This window comes from Hyaena hyaena, unplaced genomic scaffold (genome assembly GCF_003009895.1).
Source record: "Hyaena hyaena isolate Hyena2069 unplaced genomic scaffold, ASM300989v1 scaffold_439, whole genome shotgun sequence".
Classification (NCBI taxonomy): Eukaryota; Metazoa; Chordata; class Mammalia; order Carnivora; family Hyaenidae; genus Hyaena; species Hyaena hyaena.
Genome location: NW_024081067.1, coordinates 1,435,455 through 1,454,231, shown reverse-complemented (window position 1 = coordinate 1,454,231; position 18,777 = coordinate 1,435,455). Strand labels below are relative to the sequence as shown.

The following is an 18,777-nucleotide window of genomic DNA, read 5'->3' as shown; positions in this document are numbered from 1 at the left end:
CGCTGTCTCTTTCTCTCTCTCTCTGCTAGAAATAAATAAAACATTTAAAAAATAAATAAATAAACATTAAAAAAAATTTAGATCATAAAAAATACGGAAATTATAGAAGTAGAAAGTAGATTGGTGGTTGCCAGTGGTGGAGGTCAGGGAATTATATACAAACTTCCAGTTACAAGATGAATAAATTCTGCGGATGTCATGTACAGCACGGTGACTATAGTTAACAATACTGTATTATGTACTTGAAGTTGCTAAGAGAGTAAATGTTAAAAGTTCTTACCATACATACATACAATGGTAACTATGTGAGGTGATGTGTTAACTAACGTACTGTGGTAATCATCTTGCAATATATATGTATATTATATCATCACATTGTATACCTTAAACTCACACAATGTTACATGTCAATTTTATCTCAATAAAGCTGGATAAAAATTTAAAACTTCTAATTGTGGGGAAAAAAGACACTAATGTCATTCATGAAGGCTTCACCCTCATGATCCAATCTCCTCCTGAAAGTCTCACCTCCAAACATGGAGATTAATGTTTCAACATATGAGTTCTGAGACAACACTAACATTCAGCTGTTAGATAGGCTCTTGCTCATCATGCCTTCCTTTGGCATTCAGGTTGCTGATGAGAGAAGTCCCGTACCAATCTGATTTTGGTTTCTAAGTAGGTATTTTTATTTCTCTTCAGAGGTTTTGAGGTTTTCTCTTTTTCCTTGATGCTTTGAAGTTCCTTTAATATGTGGCTCAATGATTGGGGTTTTTTTTTCCCCTTACTTATCCTCAGCTCTCGGTGAGTCTTTTAATTAAGAGAACTACATCTATTTTAGTACTGGGACATTCTCATCTATTTTTTTTTTTCAAAAATTGTTTCAATCTCACTCTCTTCTTCCCTCTGGAATGCCTCTTAGAACTTCTGGGTCTAATTCCTGACTTCTAAACTTTTCCCCTTTCCATCCCTTTATGCATATAATTATTTCCTAGGAAAATTTCTTGGGCAAATCTTCTAGTTCACTCGTTTAACCTTCAATATAGTCTTGAGTTTTAAAATTTTATTTTATTATGTTTTTATTTTTGAGAGAGAGAGACAGAGCATGAGTGGGAAAGGGGCAGAGAGAGAGGGAGACACAGAATCTGAAGCAGGTTCCAGGCTCTGAGCTGTCAGCAGGGCTCGAACTCTTGAATGGTGAAATCATGACCTAAGCCGAAGTCAGACGCTCAACTGACTGAGCCACCCAGGTGTCCCAAGCTTTAAAATATTAAACAATTATATTTTTAAATTCCAAATTCTCTATTTGCTTCTTTTCACAATGCTTATTCTTGCTTCTTGGATGAAATAACCTATCTTTGTTCTCTGGGTTTATTAACTATGCTTACTTTAAAGTTGTACTATAGTTATTCAAAATGGTAAGCTAAGTAAATACCTATGCCCTAATCCATGGATAGAGTCTGTGAATATTCTTTATATAGTAAAAAATAAAAAAAGGACTTTGCAGATGTGATTAAGAATCTTGAAATAGGAGAAATTATCCTGGATTAGCAGAGTGAGTCCCAAGTACAGTCACATATATACTTATGTGGTGAGAATTTTTAACATCTATTCTCTATGGAGGCAAAGGGAGATCTGACGACAGAAGAGAAAGCAATATGACTACAGAGGCAGAGATTGGAGGGATGCCACAAGCCAAGAAATATCAGCAGCCAAGAGGAAGAGGCAAGGAGGAGATCTTCCCCCCACAGCCTACAGAGGGAATTTGGCCTTGCTGACACCTGATTTGGAGACAGTGGGACTGATTTTTGGCCTCCAGAACTGTGGGAGAATAGGTTTGTATTGTTTAAAAAAAATTTAATGTTTATTTACTTTTCAGAGAAAGAGAGAGAGAGCACAAGCAGGGGAGGGGCAGAGAGAGATAGAGACCAACTCTGAAGCAAGCTCCAGGCTCTGAGCTGTAAGCACAGAGCCCAATGCAAGGGCTCGAACTCACGAGCCATGAGATCACGACGTGAGTCAAAGTCATATGCTTAACTGGCTGGGCTACCTAGGCACTTCATAAGTTTCTATTAAGACCAAGTTTGTGATCATTTGTTTCAGCAGCCATTGTAAACTAATGCATTCAATTAGCTTTGTTTCTTTGGGTGTAAATTCTTCTATTTCATGCATCTCTTTTATGATCAGTACTTCATAAATGCCTTAAGTGATTTTTGACTATAATAAGCCTCACTTTGCAGTTGAGAATCCCTGATGCCCTGTGAGTAGTTTCTGTTAATGCCATCCAACATAGGAGAGATGGAGGCAGTTGTCAGAACTGCTTTACATTTTATTCCGTGAAACTTAGGGGTAAAAACTACTTGCCACTTAGTAGGGTGCTTTGGCAGAAATCTTGTGGGTTTAATTGCTCTTCATTTCTCTTGAGATCATAAACTGCCCAGTGTCTCAAGTAGTAGCTCTGTCTGCTGACAGACAGGCCAGTCATAGATGCTTGGTTTCTGGGGAAGAGGGGATGCACAGGGTTTGATCTTCCTAGTTTCTACCGATGCAGAAATCTGCCTGTTACCTGGTCCTTTATCCTCTCCTGCCCCTGGCTTCCATTACTGTTGAGTGGTGCTTCTTTGCACTGTTCCCACTTTTATGAGTAATATCAAGTTGTGGCTTCCTGTATTTTTCCTCGCTCCAGTCTCCTTCTTTAATTCCATCCTATCATGTTCAGTCTCTTAATGATTCTTCAAAGATTTTCTCATGTAAAACTTCTTTTGTTGTTGTAATCTCAGCTATGAATTCATTTAACAATCTTTTCCTATCATTTTAGAGATTTAATACAAAGAATAGTCTCTAGTATATGTTAGGTTCACCACCTTGAGGCAGAAGTACAGTCCATTCTTTATTGTTCAAGCTTAAGAATAGAAGAGGGGGTGCAAGAAATTCTGAAGAATAGGTAGTGACAGGTAATTTTTCTTTAGAACATCATATATGACCCTTTTGCATCAAGATGGACATTTGGAACTAGGAAGGACCCTGCCATTGGCTGAATCTTGATGACTCTGCTTCACTTGGTAGAGCTGCACATATTTCTGGCCTTTGTCAGTCTCCCCAGCAAAGCTTAACACCAGGAAGGAGTGCCACTAGTGGCCTCAAACTAAATGCCAGATTTCAGTTGTGTTCTTAGGTATACTTACTTCTTTCCAGGTCTTGTCCAGGATCTTAAATATTGTTCTCTGCCTTTTAATACCTGGACCCTCTTTTTGTCTTTTTTCTGCGACACCTAGTTTATATCTAAGTGCATGTCTGTAGATCAGACATCTGTTTCTGCTTAGCCCTCTAGACAAGTACTTGGCCTTGGTTGAGCAGCTATAACACAAGTAACTTGTCTAACATACTGCACTTAGACCTCATAACAATCTTATGAAAGTGGTATTATTAGTCTTAAATGAAGGAACTAAGGCTCACAGAATCAAGTGACTTTGAGGTTGCAAAGCTAAGTGGCAGGGCTGGGCTGCAAGCCTCCCTAAACATGTATAAAGCCAAGACTTTTTTCTATTGCACCACATTGCCTCTTGGAACTTTATACTCAGCTCTGCTTATTTTATTTTATTTTATTTTATTTTATTTTATTTTATTATTTTATTTGGCATGAGCCAGTGGGTGGCGGATTGTTCTTCCTACTTGGAGTTTATTTCACCGTGTTGCATCTCATCCTGGCATGCCCAATTTTGACCTCAGTTTTGCCATTCAGTTTTACAGTACCATCTTGTCTGAAGGAACATAACTTCAGGACTCTCTGACTTTTTTTTTAAAAAATTTTTTTTATTGTTTATATTTATTTCTAGGAGAGAGAGAGAGAGAGACAGCGTGAGCAGGGGAGTGTCAGAGAGAGAGGGAGTCACAGACTGAAACAGGCTCCAGGCTCTGAGCTGGCAGTCAGCACAGAGCCCGACGCGGGGCTCGAACCCACGAACCGCGAGATCATGACCTAAGCGAAAGTCGGACGCTCAACGAACTAAGCCACCCAGGGGCCCCCAGGACTCTCTGACTTGCAGGCTACTGTAGGAATTGAAATTTCTGAAGCTGACTCCATCCAAGACACACCTTCATACTTGCATTTACCAAAGGAAATATAAGGTTAGCCTGGTATTCCATTGGCATCTGGGATGTGGGCTAAGGGTTATACCTCATAGCAGGAGAGTCCACACTATAATTATGAATCAGGTTCATTAACCTTCGAACAGAATAGTGCACATTTACTACTCTTTTCCTACCTGTAATGAAAATGCTTTCCTTTTATAAGTAAAGACCCCACAATTTTTAAGAGAAGACTAAGGACTCACTTATTAAGATGTTTCCAGGGTGCAGATCCTGATGAGTGTATCCACACAGTAGATGTAGCTCTTCCACAGCCTTAAACACAGAGGAAAGGACATTCCGGGCAAACTCATCTTCCTCATTTTCCACCACCTCCACTCTGTGCTTATCCAAGTGCTCCTCCAGCGTCTGCTCACAGAGGCCAAGGCACACATACAGACAGTCCTTGTGACTCTCACTCCCATAGAACGTCACCAAGTCACTGTTTGCTCGGCTGCTCTGCAGACAGGACATCTCCCTTTGTCCATGTGTGCTGCCTTCACAGAAGCATTTCACAGCTACTTCTTGGCCTTCATAGAACCCCAGGTAGATACCCCCTTCAGAAGTGTCAGCAATTTTATATTCCTCATCAATAAAGATCTTGAGTTTGCCTATCATAGGGCGGTATATTCTGTGGAGGTGTTCCAAGGCCTCCCCCCAACGTGAACTTTGAGGCTTCCAGTCTTCAGCAGGAGGGTGAAAATCTTCTCTGGCCCCATGAAGGAGAAGAAACTTGGCAAGGGAACTGTTATAGTTGCGCCTCGCTATCATAACCAGATCTCCACAGTCTGTGCTGGCCCCCTTCTCACATAACAGTTGAGCAATTCCTATCAGGTTGAGTTGGACAGCCAACAGAAGTGCTGTACTGCCCTCACTGTCTGTGTCATTAATCTCTATATGTTCTTGTTCCAGAAGCATCTGCACCAAACCCAAGTGCTTCTTTTCCACTGCCATGATGAGGGGTGTCTTCCCTTTCTCTCCCCTCACATTGACGTCAGCCCCATGGTCCAGCAGGAGGCGAGTGATGACCTCCACGTTTCTATGATCAGAGTTCCTAAGGGCATAGATCAAAGCATTTCTGCCCATATTGTCACAGGCTTTGACATCTGCCCCCATCTCCTCAAGGAGGATCTTCAAGGCATCTACATGTCCATTTTCAGCAGCATCCATTAGAGCTGTGGCCCCTCCTTTTCTAAGCCTCTTTTGAACCTCCTTTGTCTTTCGACTCAAATTCACATTTGCCCCACACTTATACAGGAATCTTAAGGCTTCAATCTTCCCCTTCACAGCAGCTTCCATGAATGCTGTGAAGCCATTAGCATCACACTCATTGACCTCTGCACCTTTAGAAAGTAAAAGCTCCAGCAGCTTCACATTTCCTCCGATCCCAGCGATGATGAAGGGAGTGGCCCCATTCTTCTTCCTCAGACAAGGATTAGCACCATAACGAAGCAGAAGATCCACGATGTCCTCCTGGCCATTTTGCACTGCAGTATGCAGAGGTGACCAGCCCCACTCTTTTTCCTGGAAATTGACATCAGCCCCTCCTTCCAGCAATTGCTGAACCAGCTTTATGTCTTCTTTTGTAACAGCTTTCATCAACTGATTGTCCTCCACCGATGCCCTCCCCTTGATGGAGGGTGTGGGTCTCTCCTGAATGTTGTTATGGCTCTGGGTCTCCATGATGGTAATTACCAATGGTTACAACTCTGTGCCTTTTCTTTGAGAAAATGAAAATTTCTCTTCTTGGGACTTGATCAAAGAGACATGGAGCTCTTAGAACTCCTTTCAGGGTAAATAGGGATTATCTGGCTACGGGACAGCAGTATGAGGAAAAACAATACTCTTGCAGTCTTCTGACATTCCACCTGGAGATGAGAGAGCTACTTGTAATTTTAGAATAGTGAGAAACCATTTGAATTAGAAAAATTAATTTTACTAGCAACTTTTTCAAAATGCATCTATTTATTTATATAAACTATTTACTATAGAAAATTATTATGCTGGGAGGGGGCAAGATGGCAGAGAAGTAAGGAGCTCCATACTTGCACTCGCGCCCATACATCACACAGAAAAGATCTGAAGCCATTGGAAACCTTACGAAACCTGAGAGATTGGGAGAAAAAGGAAGCAGAATCCACTGAGAGAGACTTCTAATGGCTACCTCAAGAAACAAGCTAGAGTACACAAGGTGGAGAGTCCCAAATATCACTACGAATAGGAAAATAAAATAACCAAGGTCCCAACAAGAGAGACCAAGAGATACCATTCAAAAAACACTCTCTGAAAGGATAGGCCCTGGAAAGTCAGAGTCTTCTTGGATATAGCAGCGCTCATGGAAACAGAGAGCATAACAGGTCTTTAAAACCAACAAGAGCCGGAAAGCTAACTAAAATAACGAAACAAAAGACCTCTCCTCCAAAGAAACTCCAAGAAGAAATGACAGCTAATGAACTGCTGAAAACAGATATCAGCAGCATCACTGAACAAGATTTTAGAATAATAATGGTAAAATTAATAGCTGGGCTTGAAAAAAACATAGGGGACATCAAAGAAACTATGGCTACAGACAGAATGGAAAATGAAAATAGGCATGAAGAATTAAAAAATGCGATAAATGAGATACATAATAAATTAGAGGCCTCCAATGCACGGCTTGAAGAGGCAGAAAGGAGAAAAAGTGATTTAGAAGACACCATTATAGAAAAACAAGAAGCTGAAAAAAAAAAGAGACAAACTGATCCAGGAACAGGAAAGAAGAATTCGAGAGCTCAGAGACACGGTCAAACGCAATAATATCCGTATCATAGGAATCCCGGAAGAGGAAGAGAGAGGGAAAGGTGCTGAAGGAGTCCTGGAACAAATTATAGCAGAGAACTTCCCCGACCTGGGGAAGGAAGTAAATGTGGAAATACAAGACGCTCAAAGGGCTCCCCTCAGACTTAACTTGAATCAATCTTCTGCATGACATATCATAGTAAAAATGGCACAATACAAGGACAAAGAGAGAATTTTGAAAGCAGCTAGGGAGAAAAGGGCCCTAACATACAAAGGGAAACCTATCAGAGTGGTGACAGACCTATCTACTGAAACTTGGCAGGCCAGAAAGGAATGGCAGGAGATCTTCAATGTGATGAACAGTAAAAATATGCAGCCAAGAATCCTCTATCCAGCAAGCCTGTCATTCAAATAGAAGGAGAGATAAAAACCTTTCCAAATAAACAGAAATTGAAAGAATTTGTCACCACTAAGCCAGCCCTACAAGAAATCCTGAGGGGGATGCTCTGAAGAAGAGGATGCAAGGAACAAAGATACCAGAGACACCACCACAAACATGAACCCTACAAAAGATACAAAGACTCTAAACCCACATATTTCAATAATAACACTGAATGTAAATGGGCTGAATGCTCCAATCAAAAGACATAGGGTAGCAGAATGGATTAAAAAACAAAATCCATCAATATGCTGTCTACAAGAAACTCATTTTAGACGGGAAGATACCTTCAGATTAAAAGTAAGGGGATGGAGAAATATATATCATGCTACAGGAAATCAAAAGAAAGCCGGAGTAGCGATACTTATATCAGACAAACTGGACTTTAAATTAAAGACAATCACAAGAGATGAAGAAGGGCACTACATAATAATTACAGGGTCCATCCATCAGGAAGAACTAACAATCATAAATGTCTACGCACCGAATATGGGAGCACCTAAATATCTAAAACAATTAATCACAAACAGAAACAAGCTTATAGATAAGAATGTGCTAATAGCAGGGGACTTTAATACTCCGCTTACAGCAATGGATAGGTCAACCAGACAGAAAATCACTAAAGAAATAATGGACTTGAAAGACACATTGGACCAGATGGATCTGACGGATATATTTAGAACTTTACATCCTGAGGCCAGGGAATTTACTTTCTTCTCAAGTGCGCATGGCACATTCTCCAAGATAGATCACATACTGGGACATAAAGCAGCCCTCAATAAATATAAAAGAATAGAGATCATACCATGCACACTGTCAGATCACAATGCTTTGAAACTTGAAATCAATTACAGGAAGAAGTCTGGAAAACCGCCAAAAACATGGAGGTTAAAGAACACCCTTCTAAAGAATGAATGGGCCAATCAGGCAATTAGAGAGGAAATTAAAAAATATATGGAAACAAATGAAAATGAAAACACAACAATTCAAAATCTATGGGATGCGGCCAAGGCAGTCCTAAGAGGAAAGTACATTGCTCTCCAGGCCTATTTCAAGAGATTAGAAAAAGCACAAGTCCAAAATCTAACAGCTCACCTAAAGGAGCTAGAGGCAGAGCAACAAGAACGCCCTAAACCCAGTAGAAGAAGAGAAATAGTAAAAATTAGAGCAGAAATAAACAACATAGAGACCAAAGAAACAATTGAACAGATCAATGAAACCAAGAGTTGGTTTTTTGAAAAAGTAAACAAAATTGACAAACCTCTAGCCAGGCTTATCAAAAAGAAAAGAGAGAGCACCCAAATAGACAAAATTATGAATGAAAATGGACTTATTACAACCAACCCCTCAGAAATACAAGCAATTATCAGGGAATACTATGAAAAATTATATGCCAACAAATTGGACAACTTAGAAGAAATGGACAAATTCCTAAACACACACTCACTACCAAAATTCACACGGGAAGAAATAGAAAACCTGAACAGACCCATAACGAGTGAAGAAATCGAATCAGTGATCAAAAATCTCCCAACAAATAAGAGCCCTGGACCTGATGGTTTCCCTGGGGAATTCTACCAGACATTTAAAACAGAATTAATCCCAATTCTTCTCAAGCTATTCCAAAAAATAGAAGTCGAAGGAAAACTCCCGGACTCATTTTATGAAGCCAGCATCACTCTGATTCCCAAGCCAGACAGAGATCCAGCAAAAAAAGAGAACTATAGGCCAATATCCTTGATGAATACGGATGCAAAAATTCTCAACAAGATCCTTGCAAATCGAATCCAGCAGCATATCAAAAGAATCATCCACCAAGATCAAGTGGGATTCATTCCTGGGTTACAGGGCTGGTTCAACATTCGCAAATCAATCAATGTGATCCATCATATCAATAAAAGAAAAGATAAAAACCATATGATCCTGTCAATAGATGCAGAAAAAGCATTTGACAAAATACAGCATCCCTTCTTAATAAAGACTCTCGAGAAAGTTGGGATAGAAGGAACCTACTTAAACATCATCAAAGCCATCTATGAGAAGCCTTCAGCTAACATCATCCTCAACGGGGAAAAACTGAGAGCTTTCCCCCTGAGATCAGGAACACGACAGGGATGTCCACTCTCACCACTGTTGTTTAACATAGTGCTGGAAGTCCTAGCATCAGCCATCAGACAACAAAAGGAAATCAAAGGCATCAGAATTGGCAAAGAGGAAGTCAAACTTTCACTCTTCGCAGATGACATGATACTCTACATAGAAAACCCGACAGACTCCACCAGAAGCCTACTAGAACTGATCCAAGAATTCAGCCAAGTTGCAGGGTACAAAATCAACGTACAGAAATCGGTTGCATTTTTATACACCAATAATGAAGCAACAGAAAGAGAAATCAAGAAACTGATCCCATTCACAATTGCACAAAAAACCATAAAATACCTCGGAATAAACCTAACCAAGGATACAAGAGATCTGTATGATGAAAACTATAGAAAACTTATGAAGGAAATTGAAGAAGACACAAAGAAATGGAAAAACATTCCATGCTCATGGATAGGAAGAATAAATATAGTTAAGATGTCATTACTACCTAAAGCACTCTACACATTCAATGCAATTCCAATCAAAATTGCACCAGCATACTTCTCAAAACTAGAACAAACTATCCAAAAATTTGTATGGAACCACAAAAGACCCCGAATAGCCAAAGTAATACTGAAAAATAAAACCAAAACGGGAGGTATCACCATCCCAGACTTCAGCCTCTACTACAAAGCTGTCATCCTCAAGACAGTATGGTATTGGCACAAAAACAGACACATAGACCAATGGAACAGAATTGAGAACTCAGAAGTGGACCCAAAAGTATACAGCCAACTGATCTTTGACAAAGCAGGAAAGAATATCCAATGGAAAAAAGACAGCCTTTTTAACAGATGGTGTTGGGAGAACTGGACAGCAACATGCAGAAGAATGAAACTAGATCATTTTCTCACACCATGCACAAAAATCAACTCAAAATGGATAAAGGACCTGAACGTGAGACAGGAAACTATCAACACCCTAGAGGAGAAAGCAGGAAACAACCTCCTTGACCTCCACCGCAGCAACTTCTTACTTGACACATCCCCAAAAGCAAGGGAATCAAGAGCAAAAATAAACTGTTGGGACCTCATCAAGATTAAAAGCTTCTGCACAGCCAAGGAAACAACCCAGAAAATTAATAGGCAACCAACGGAATGGGAAAAGATAGTTGCAAATGACATATCAGATAAAGGGTTAATATCCAGAATCTATAAGGAACTCACCAAACTACACGCCCGAAAAACAAACAACCCAGTGAAGAAATGGGCAGAAGACATGAACAGACACTTCTCCAAAGAGGACATCCAGATGGCCAACAGACACATGAAACGATGCTCAGCATCCCTCCTCATCAGGGAAATACAAATCAAAACCACACTGAGATACCACCTCACGCCAGTCAGAGTGGCTAAAATGAGCAAATCAGAGAACTCTAGATGCTGGCGAGGATGTGGAGAAACGGGCACCCTCCTACACTGTTGGTGGGAATGTAAACTGGTACAGCCCCTCTGGAAAACAGTGTGGAGGTTCCTCAGGAAACTAACAATAGAACTCCCTTATGACCCAGCAATAGCACTGCTAGGAATTTACCCAAGGGATACAGAAATGCTGAGGCATAGGAGCACATGTACCCCAATGTTCATAGCAGCACTCTCCACAATAGCTAAAACATGGAAAGAGCCTAAGTGTCCATCAACAGATGAATGGATCAAGAAGATGTGGTTTATCTATACCATGGAATACTACATGGCAATGAGAAACAATGAAATCTGGCCATGTGTAGCAACATGGATGGACCTTGAGGGTGTTATGCTGAGCGAAATAAGTCAGGCAGAGAAGGACAAATATCATATGTTTGCACGTATAGGAGGATTAGGAGGAACTTGACGGAGGAACAAGGGGGAGAAGAAGGGCGGAAATGGTGGGGGAAAGGGAGAGAGGCAAACCATGAGAGACTCTTGAATGCTGACAAAAACTGAGGACTGATGGATGTGGGGGGGAGGGGGGGATGGGCATGGAGGAGGGCACTTTGGGGATGAGCACTGAGTGTTATGTAGAAACTAATTTGACAATAAACTATTTGAAAAAAAATAAAAAATAAAAAATAAAAAAAATAAATAAAAAAAAATTTTTGTGTTATTTTCTTAATGATTGCTTTAGGGGGTACAAATAAATTTATATTCTGTCTACCTTTTCTAGATTATTGCCATAAAATTGTTCATAATATTCTTTTAAAATAAGCTTAGGGGCACCTGGGTGACTCAGTCAGTTGAGCGTCCGACTTCAACTCAGGTCATGATCTCATGGCCATGAGTTCGAGCTCCGCTGACGCGGAGCTTTGTGCTGACAGTTCAGAGCCTGGAACCTGCTTCAGATTCCGTGTCTCCCTCTCTCTCTGCCCCTCCCCTACTCATACTCTGTCTCTCAAAAGTAAACATTATATAAAAAAATAAAAAATAAAAAAAAGAAAATTATTATGATATAGTTCCACCACCCAGTAATAGCCATTGTTAATATTTTATAATATTTCTATAAATTTTTTAAAAATAGTTGAGATCATGCTATGTAAGGATGTTATGTAAGTATCCTGCTTTCTTTCATTTAATGCCATAGTATAAATAATTTCCTATGTTACTGCAAAGTCTTTTAAAATATTTTTAATGGTTGGGACACATGGATGGCTCAGTCGGTTGAGCATCCAACTCTTGACTTCAGCCCAGATGCTGATCTCACAGTTGGAAAGATCAAGCCCCTGCCTCAGACTGTGAACTGATAGCATCAAGCCTGCTTAGGGTTCTCTCTCTCTCCCTCTCTCTCTCTCTCTCAAACAAATAAATAAGCCTAAAAAAACCTTAATGGTTATGCAATATGCCACCAAACAGTTGCTTCATTTCCCTATTGCTTAGTAGTATTTATTTATTTTTAAATGATTATTTATTTTTGAGAGAGAGTACAAGCAGGGGAGGGGCAAAGAAAGAAGGGGACAGAGGATTGCAAGTGGACTCTGCGCTGACAACAGTGAGCTCCATGCAGGGCTCAAACTCACCAACCACGAGATCATGACCTGAGCTGAAGCCAGATGCTCAACTGACTGAGCCACCCAGGCACCACTACTGAGCAGTGTTTAAAAACAACTTTTAAATAAGACTTTTAAAATTAGAAATTTTTAGCAATTCTAAATAATGGTGCAGCTAATTGAGCTTTTTAAACCTTGTTTTCCTTCTTTTTTTAATGTTTATTTGCAAGGGGGAGTGCAAGTGAATTAGAGGCAGAGAGAGAGGGAGACACCGACTCTGAACCAGCTCCAGGCTCTAAGCTGTCAGCACAGAACCCGATGCAGGGCTCGAACCCACAAACTGCGAGATCATGACCTGAGCCGAAGTTGGACACTTAACTGACTAAGCCACCCAGGTGCCCCTAAATCTTGTTTTCTTATGAGAAATCTTATAATATATTTCTTATGATAGATTTCCAAGAACCGAATGCCTGGCCAAAGAGTAACAGCACACTGACAGGTCTTAAGTGTCAATTTGCTTCAAACCTATGCACTTACTGTTTGCTGACCTAAGTCCCTCAGTCTGTAGCAGAACTAATCTACTCTCCTTGAGATGTGTAGACCACTGGCCTTGAAGAGTGAAAGACCAAACTTTCCTGGAAGATAAGGCCTAACTACATTAAGAAACAGCTGCAGGGCACCTGGGTGGCTCAGTCAGTAAGCAACCGACTTCGGCTCAGGTCAGGATCCCACGGTCTGTGAGTCTGAGCCCCACATCAGGCTCTGTGCTGACAGCTCAGAGCCTGGAGACTGTCTTCGGATTCTGTGTCTCCCTCTCTCTCTGACCCTCCCCTGCTCTCTCTCTCTCAAAAATAAATAAAACATTAAAAAATTTTAAAAAAAGAAAGTAAGAAACAGCTGCTGCTGATGCCACGTCTGTTCAGGGTCATACTGATGAATGACTAACTGCTTGGGCACCTGCTTCTCTTGCATGCAGCCACCCTCCTCCCTTTCCCCATGCCTTCCCTGGCTTTCTCTGGATGGGGAAGATGGTCTTTGAGACGTTTGAGAAGTCTGCCATCTTCCCGGGTTATCAGCTTCCTGAATAAAGCAACCTTTCCTTTCCCACCAGCACTTGTCTCTACTATTGATTTTTGAGCAGCTAGAAGTGCAACCTGAGTTTGGAACCAATTCTCTGTCCCACAACAAAAGGATTTGGTTGTTTTAATGACTCTCAAGCTATGTTAATAAATGTCTTCCCATTGAGACATTGGAATGTCTTATAAATATACTCTTACTAGAAATAGATGGGTTCTTTAAAAAAAAAAAAAGAAATCTCATTTATAGGGGGAAAAATCTGTGTTGTGTCAATTTGCATCTCCTACACCACGGGAAGGCTGATCCCTCTCAGCATGTTCGCTGGCTCTGGGCATGTCTTCTTTGTGTTTCTATTCAAGGTAATATAGAAAAGTGGAAAAAGTTGAGGCTCCAGCCTCACAAGATTGAAGTCTGAACTGCTGGTTGTATAACTTCAGACTGTTACTTCCTAATGGTGTAACATTAGATTATTCTCAATTTCCTGTTTCCTCCAAAGGGGGAAACAGTAAATACAGTCATGCATGTTGAGTATGGCAAATATTAGGTATTCAATAAATGAGAGAATAATGTCTTGTTATGAAAAAAAAATAATGTGACTGGTCTCCCCACCTATGTGCACACACACACAGCACATAAACAGGAGACCTGATGGTGTTGATTTAGTCTGACTGCCTTCTACCAGGTGTGAGCCACAGGACTGCAATTCAGGCATCAGCACCAAACTGTTACTTGCATATTTGTAAAACTGTACCTGCTTCATAGCATAACCCACATAGCAACCACTTTTCAGCAATCTGGCCACCCTGATGGTCTCAAAGCCCCCTCCCTCAAGAGATCTAATCGATCGTGCTCTGAAAGCACAACCCCCTGGCCATGAAAACTTTGAGACAAATGTGCGTGCACAGGGTTCCTGTTACAACAGGTGTGAAATGGTAGAAATAAAGGAGCAGAGGAGGGAAGGCAGTCAAGGAAACCCCAAATAAAATATCAGAGTAAAGAGGCACCGCAGCAAGCGTGCCGTCATAGACAACAGCCTGCTTTCAGTTTCATTTTCTCTGATTCACCAGAGGTGCCAGACAAAGAGAGAGCGCTCGCATAAGTAAGTGTGAATTGTGGCCAAACCTTGGAGCCCCCTGGAGGACTCGGGACCAAAGTGCCCCCTGCCAGCAGGCTCTGAGCTCAATGTCCACACTCCCGGAGTTTCACACCCCCTTCCACCTCTAGATCCCGGAGCCCAAGGAATCCCTCAAAGGGAACAGCTTCTCAAGCTTTCCCAGCTCTCGTCTTTGTGAGGTCTTACCTTCTAACTTTCCTTTGAGAGCAGATAAGAGCAGATAACTCTGAAAGGCTGCAGGAAATCACTTCTTGCAGGACGTCACTGAGCCACAGGGCGGAGCTGAGAGAGTCAGCAAGAAAGGAGCCAGAGAATAAACTGTCGGGGCCTGAGCAGACAGCCCTCTAGAGGACAGTGGGGCCTCAGCTCTAACTGATGTGACTCCAGAACAGAGCTGTTCATCTTTCAGCCTTTTAGGCTTTCAGGCCACTGCTTCCAGCCCCATCTTTACCATGTTATTCTAAATCTCTACCTTTTTGAGGGAAATGAGTGGTAAATGGATATTCATTGAGCACTGACTGTGTGCCAGGTGCCCTGCCCATTGCTTCACGAGTGACATGACCTTAGTTAACCCCTAACAAACCTGTTGATGATGAGCCTGAGGCTCGAAGAAGCTAGATAAACCCAAAGCCCAAGCTCCTGCACCCATGTTGGCACCCTCAGCTCACTCACTGCCTGAGGCATGAAGGCCTCCTCCGAAGGGCACCGGGCTGGCCATCTGGAGACTCGGTCCTGCAGCCAGTGCTGTGGTCACTTAGGGGAGTGACCTCAGGCGGGTGGATGGTTTAACCATGTCAAGTCTCAGTTCCCTCATGGAACATGGTTTTTAAGATTTCTTTCTGCTCCAGAAGTTCGGTTCTTGCCACCCTCCTGGCACTGAGATGCGCACTGTGTCCTGAATGCTGCAGTGGGAAATATTCCTGTCCGCAAGGAATGTCTGGTCTTGCTGGGGAGACAAACTCCTGACCATCCTGAACCAGGAGAATCAAAGAGGGGGTGGCCTAAGAGACATGCAGAGTGTGACAGTGGTCCTGGTAGGAGAAGGCTTCAGTCTGCTCACAGAGACCCCAGCCACTAGGTTGGTGACATGCAGAGAAACATAGGCCAAGGCTACATATCAGGATGTCCCCCTTCATCCCTTTCCACACACAACATGTAGGATTGGGACACAGGGTCCTTCCCCTTTCCTTCTTTTGACCAGACAGAGCCCTAAGGCTGCAAGGATTCTCCCTAAAGTGTCAATAAACTGCATGTTACTTACCAGAAGCTCTTCTTCTTGGATCTTGGGAAGAAGACAATGGGGTCAGGTTGCATCACATACATGACTGATGTTCTCACAGCTTCCTTATAATTTTGCTAATGAAATCGAGGTTTCCCTACTTTCCTTTGACTGTAGTAATCATGCACCTCACCTATGCTGTGTACCTGTTAAGAACAAAATAAAAAGACGAGAAAGTAGAGGTGTGGCTAAAATCAGGAATTAAAATTTGCAAACAAAACAAACAAAAACAGGAATGCTCATGGCCCAAGTGATAATAAAGCAGAGTTCCGAAGGAATGAACAAAGGAGTAGCAAGAAACAGCTAGCATAACTAGAAACTCCCTAGCACTTGCAATTGAATAGAGACTTATCAGGGTATTCTGTGCTTAGGAGGAGGAAATGGCAAGATTCTTGCTACCAGATGTTAAGGCACTAAGTCACCAAAATGCTTCAGAGCAAGGACTCTGAAACCAGACTGCCTAGCTTCAAAGCCAGACTCTACCACTACAATAGAATGATTGCAAAAAAGAGCCACGCTTTTTTTTTCAACCCTCCCTTTACCCATGCCCTTTACAGTTTAACTTCATACTTGAATTCTCATTAAGTGCTCTCATTACTCCCCTCTTTGAATCTGGGCTGGCCCAGTGACTTGGTTGGCCCAGTAGAATGTGCCAAAAATAACAGGGCACCAGTTCCAAACCTAAGTATGTTTTCGCTCCCTCCGGATCCTGTCACTATGTGACGAAGCCTGGACTAGCCTGCTGGGTGGTAAGAAAGACACACGGCCCAGACACCACCATTGTGCAAGGAAACAACCAGCCAATCCTTAAATATATGACTAAGGCCATTCTATACCAGCCAACTCTTGCCAGACCACCAAGATCTGGATCACAGATGCAAGAACAAGCCTAGCTGATGTTAGTGAGCCTGGTCCAGATAAGCAAAAGTGCCCAGCTGACCCACCGACTCATGAGCAATAATACATGCTTCTTATTTTAAGTCACAGAGTTTTGGAATGGTTTGTTATGCAGCAACAGCTAACTAATTTAGCTAACTAATATATAACTGGCTAACTCTTTGAATTTGGGCAGTTTCCGTAAACCTTCTGGCCTTGGTTTGTACATCTGTAATATGGTGATAATAACAACAGTAGTGACCTGAAAGGAAGCTTGTGAGGATTACAGAAACGAATATATGTGAAGCACTTAGAATAGTGCCTGTGGCCTATAAGTAGCTACGATTTGTTGAGCATTTACTACCTGTGGGGCACTGTGATGCGTATTTGTCATAAATTTTCTCATTCTGTCATCACAAAAGCCCCATGAAGCCAGTACTGTTGTTATTCACAGGTTATAGGAAAAAGTGAGGCTCTGAGAAATCCAGTAATAGGCTGAAGTTTACTCCACTGATAGGGAGCAGGTGTGGGACTGAATTCAGAGCCTGCTCTCTAACGCAGGACCCTACATTGTCTGTGAAACTACCACTTGGAACTGGCAAGATGGGATAAGTTAAGGCACTTGCAGTTTTCAGCACAGAACTCTCTCTTAAGTGGGGGCCCCTTACAAATAAAAGAGTAACCCACACTTTATTGCTTTTCTCAAAGTTTAAAGCAAATCCTTGTCTAGGTTGGTGACCAAAACTTGGAAATCACCAACACTGTAAGTCAAGAGATAGCTTTTCTTAATGATGGAGACTCAAACTCCATTATCTAGCAGCTGACTGCATTACATCCCTTTACCCTCGGGATCTTTCCTCTGTTATTTAAATTTCAAATTTCATTTCTTCCCTAAAGCAATTTGAATAGCTGGACCAATTTAAAAGTTTCAGTGAAAGGAAATTACCTTGAGATCAGCCCTTAATATGCCCTGAACACCTCTCTCTCTCCACCTAAGAGCTTCGGTTTTTAATGTTAATTTAGCCCTACTGACTAAAGTTGGCTAAAGGAATCTCGTTCTAAACCCTGTACCCACCAGGTTGTCTTAACAGTTATGCTAATAATTCTCATTCATATTAAAATTTCACATGCTTATTAAAAAGCATTAATTAACAAAACTATAAATTATACCTCTTGGATATCATTCCAAAGGAAAGAGCCAAACAAAATATGGCAGAAGTCAAGCAAGACCAAGGAAAAAGCTTGCATTGCCTGATATGACCACAGGGAGGCAGCAGAGGGTGAAGGTTGGGCCTAGGGTCCTTCCATATGTGAAAGCAACAGCAATTTGGAAATGGCACTCGCTACCAAGCCCTTGATTTCCTCACGAAATTCTGTAATGCTCTGCACATCAGATGATATACAGTACTGGAACAGCTGGACTATTCTTGGAAGAAAGTAGACTTAGAATCCGGGGTCTTCCGTTCTGTTCAAAAAGTCAGTAAATAATAACTGGCTGACGCCTACTGTGTACAAGGCACTGTGCTAAGTACCAGGAATCAGGTAATCATAATAGCAACTAATATGCGTGGGAAAATAAGTGCCAAATGTTTATTTCATTCAATGTTCCCTAAGAGAGGTGTGCTTTTATTATCTTCATTTTACTGATGAGGGAACTACCCTAATAACTTCCCAAGGTCATAAAGCAAATGAGCCAGGATTTCAACCCAAATATTTTGACTCCACAGCCAGAGCTGTGAACCACTTTGCTGCACTCTGTTCTGTCCCATTTTATCAAGGAAAAGAATATGGCTTTTGACCTGGAAGAGACCAATTTAGGGGAAGGAAAACAGCATGAAGTGCACCATGCAGTGTGTACAACAAAGTAAAAAGAGCGTGGCCTAGAATCACGGAAGTGGGAGAGATTAATTCTGTGCAGTAGTCACCTGGGAAGGCTTCACTGAGGAGGTGATGTTTTTGTTGGATTTAGAGGAAGGCATTTCTCT

At 41.6% G+C, this 18,777-nt stretch overlaps 1 protein-coding gene across 3 annotated transcripts in view; it reads right to left on the bottom strand.

The window, feature by feature from the left end:
* Nucleotides 1–14,891, bottom strand: part of RNASEL (ribonuclease L) — a 28,537-nt gene extending 13,646 nt beyond the window's left edge. For all 3 annotated transcript variants that reach the window (XR_005531915.1, XM_039253004.1, XM_039253003.1), the window contains exons 1-2: nt 14,824–14,891; nt 4,335–5,996 (exon numbers count right to left, since the gene is read on the bottom strand). Coding sequence is in view for 2 of the 3 variants with exons in the window: in XM_039253004.1 (XP_039108935.1) it covers nt 4,335–5,811 (1,477 nt within the window). In the remaining variant the exon portion in view is untranslated. The remainder of the gene's footprint in view (nt 1–4,334; nt 5,997–14,823) is intronic.
* Nucleotides 14,892–18,777: the final 3,886 nt, after the last annotated feature.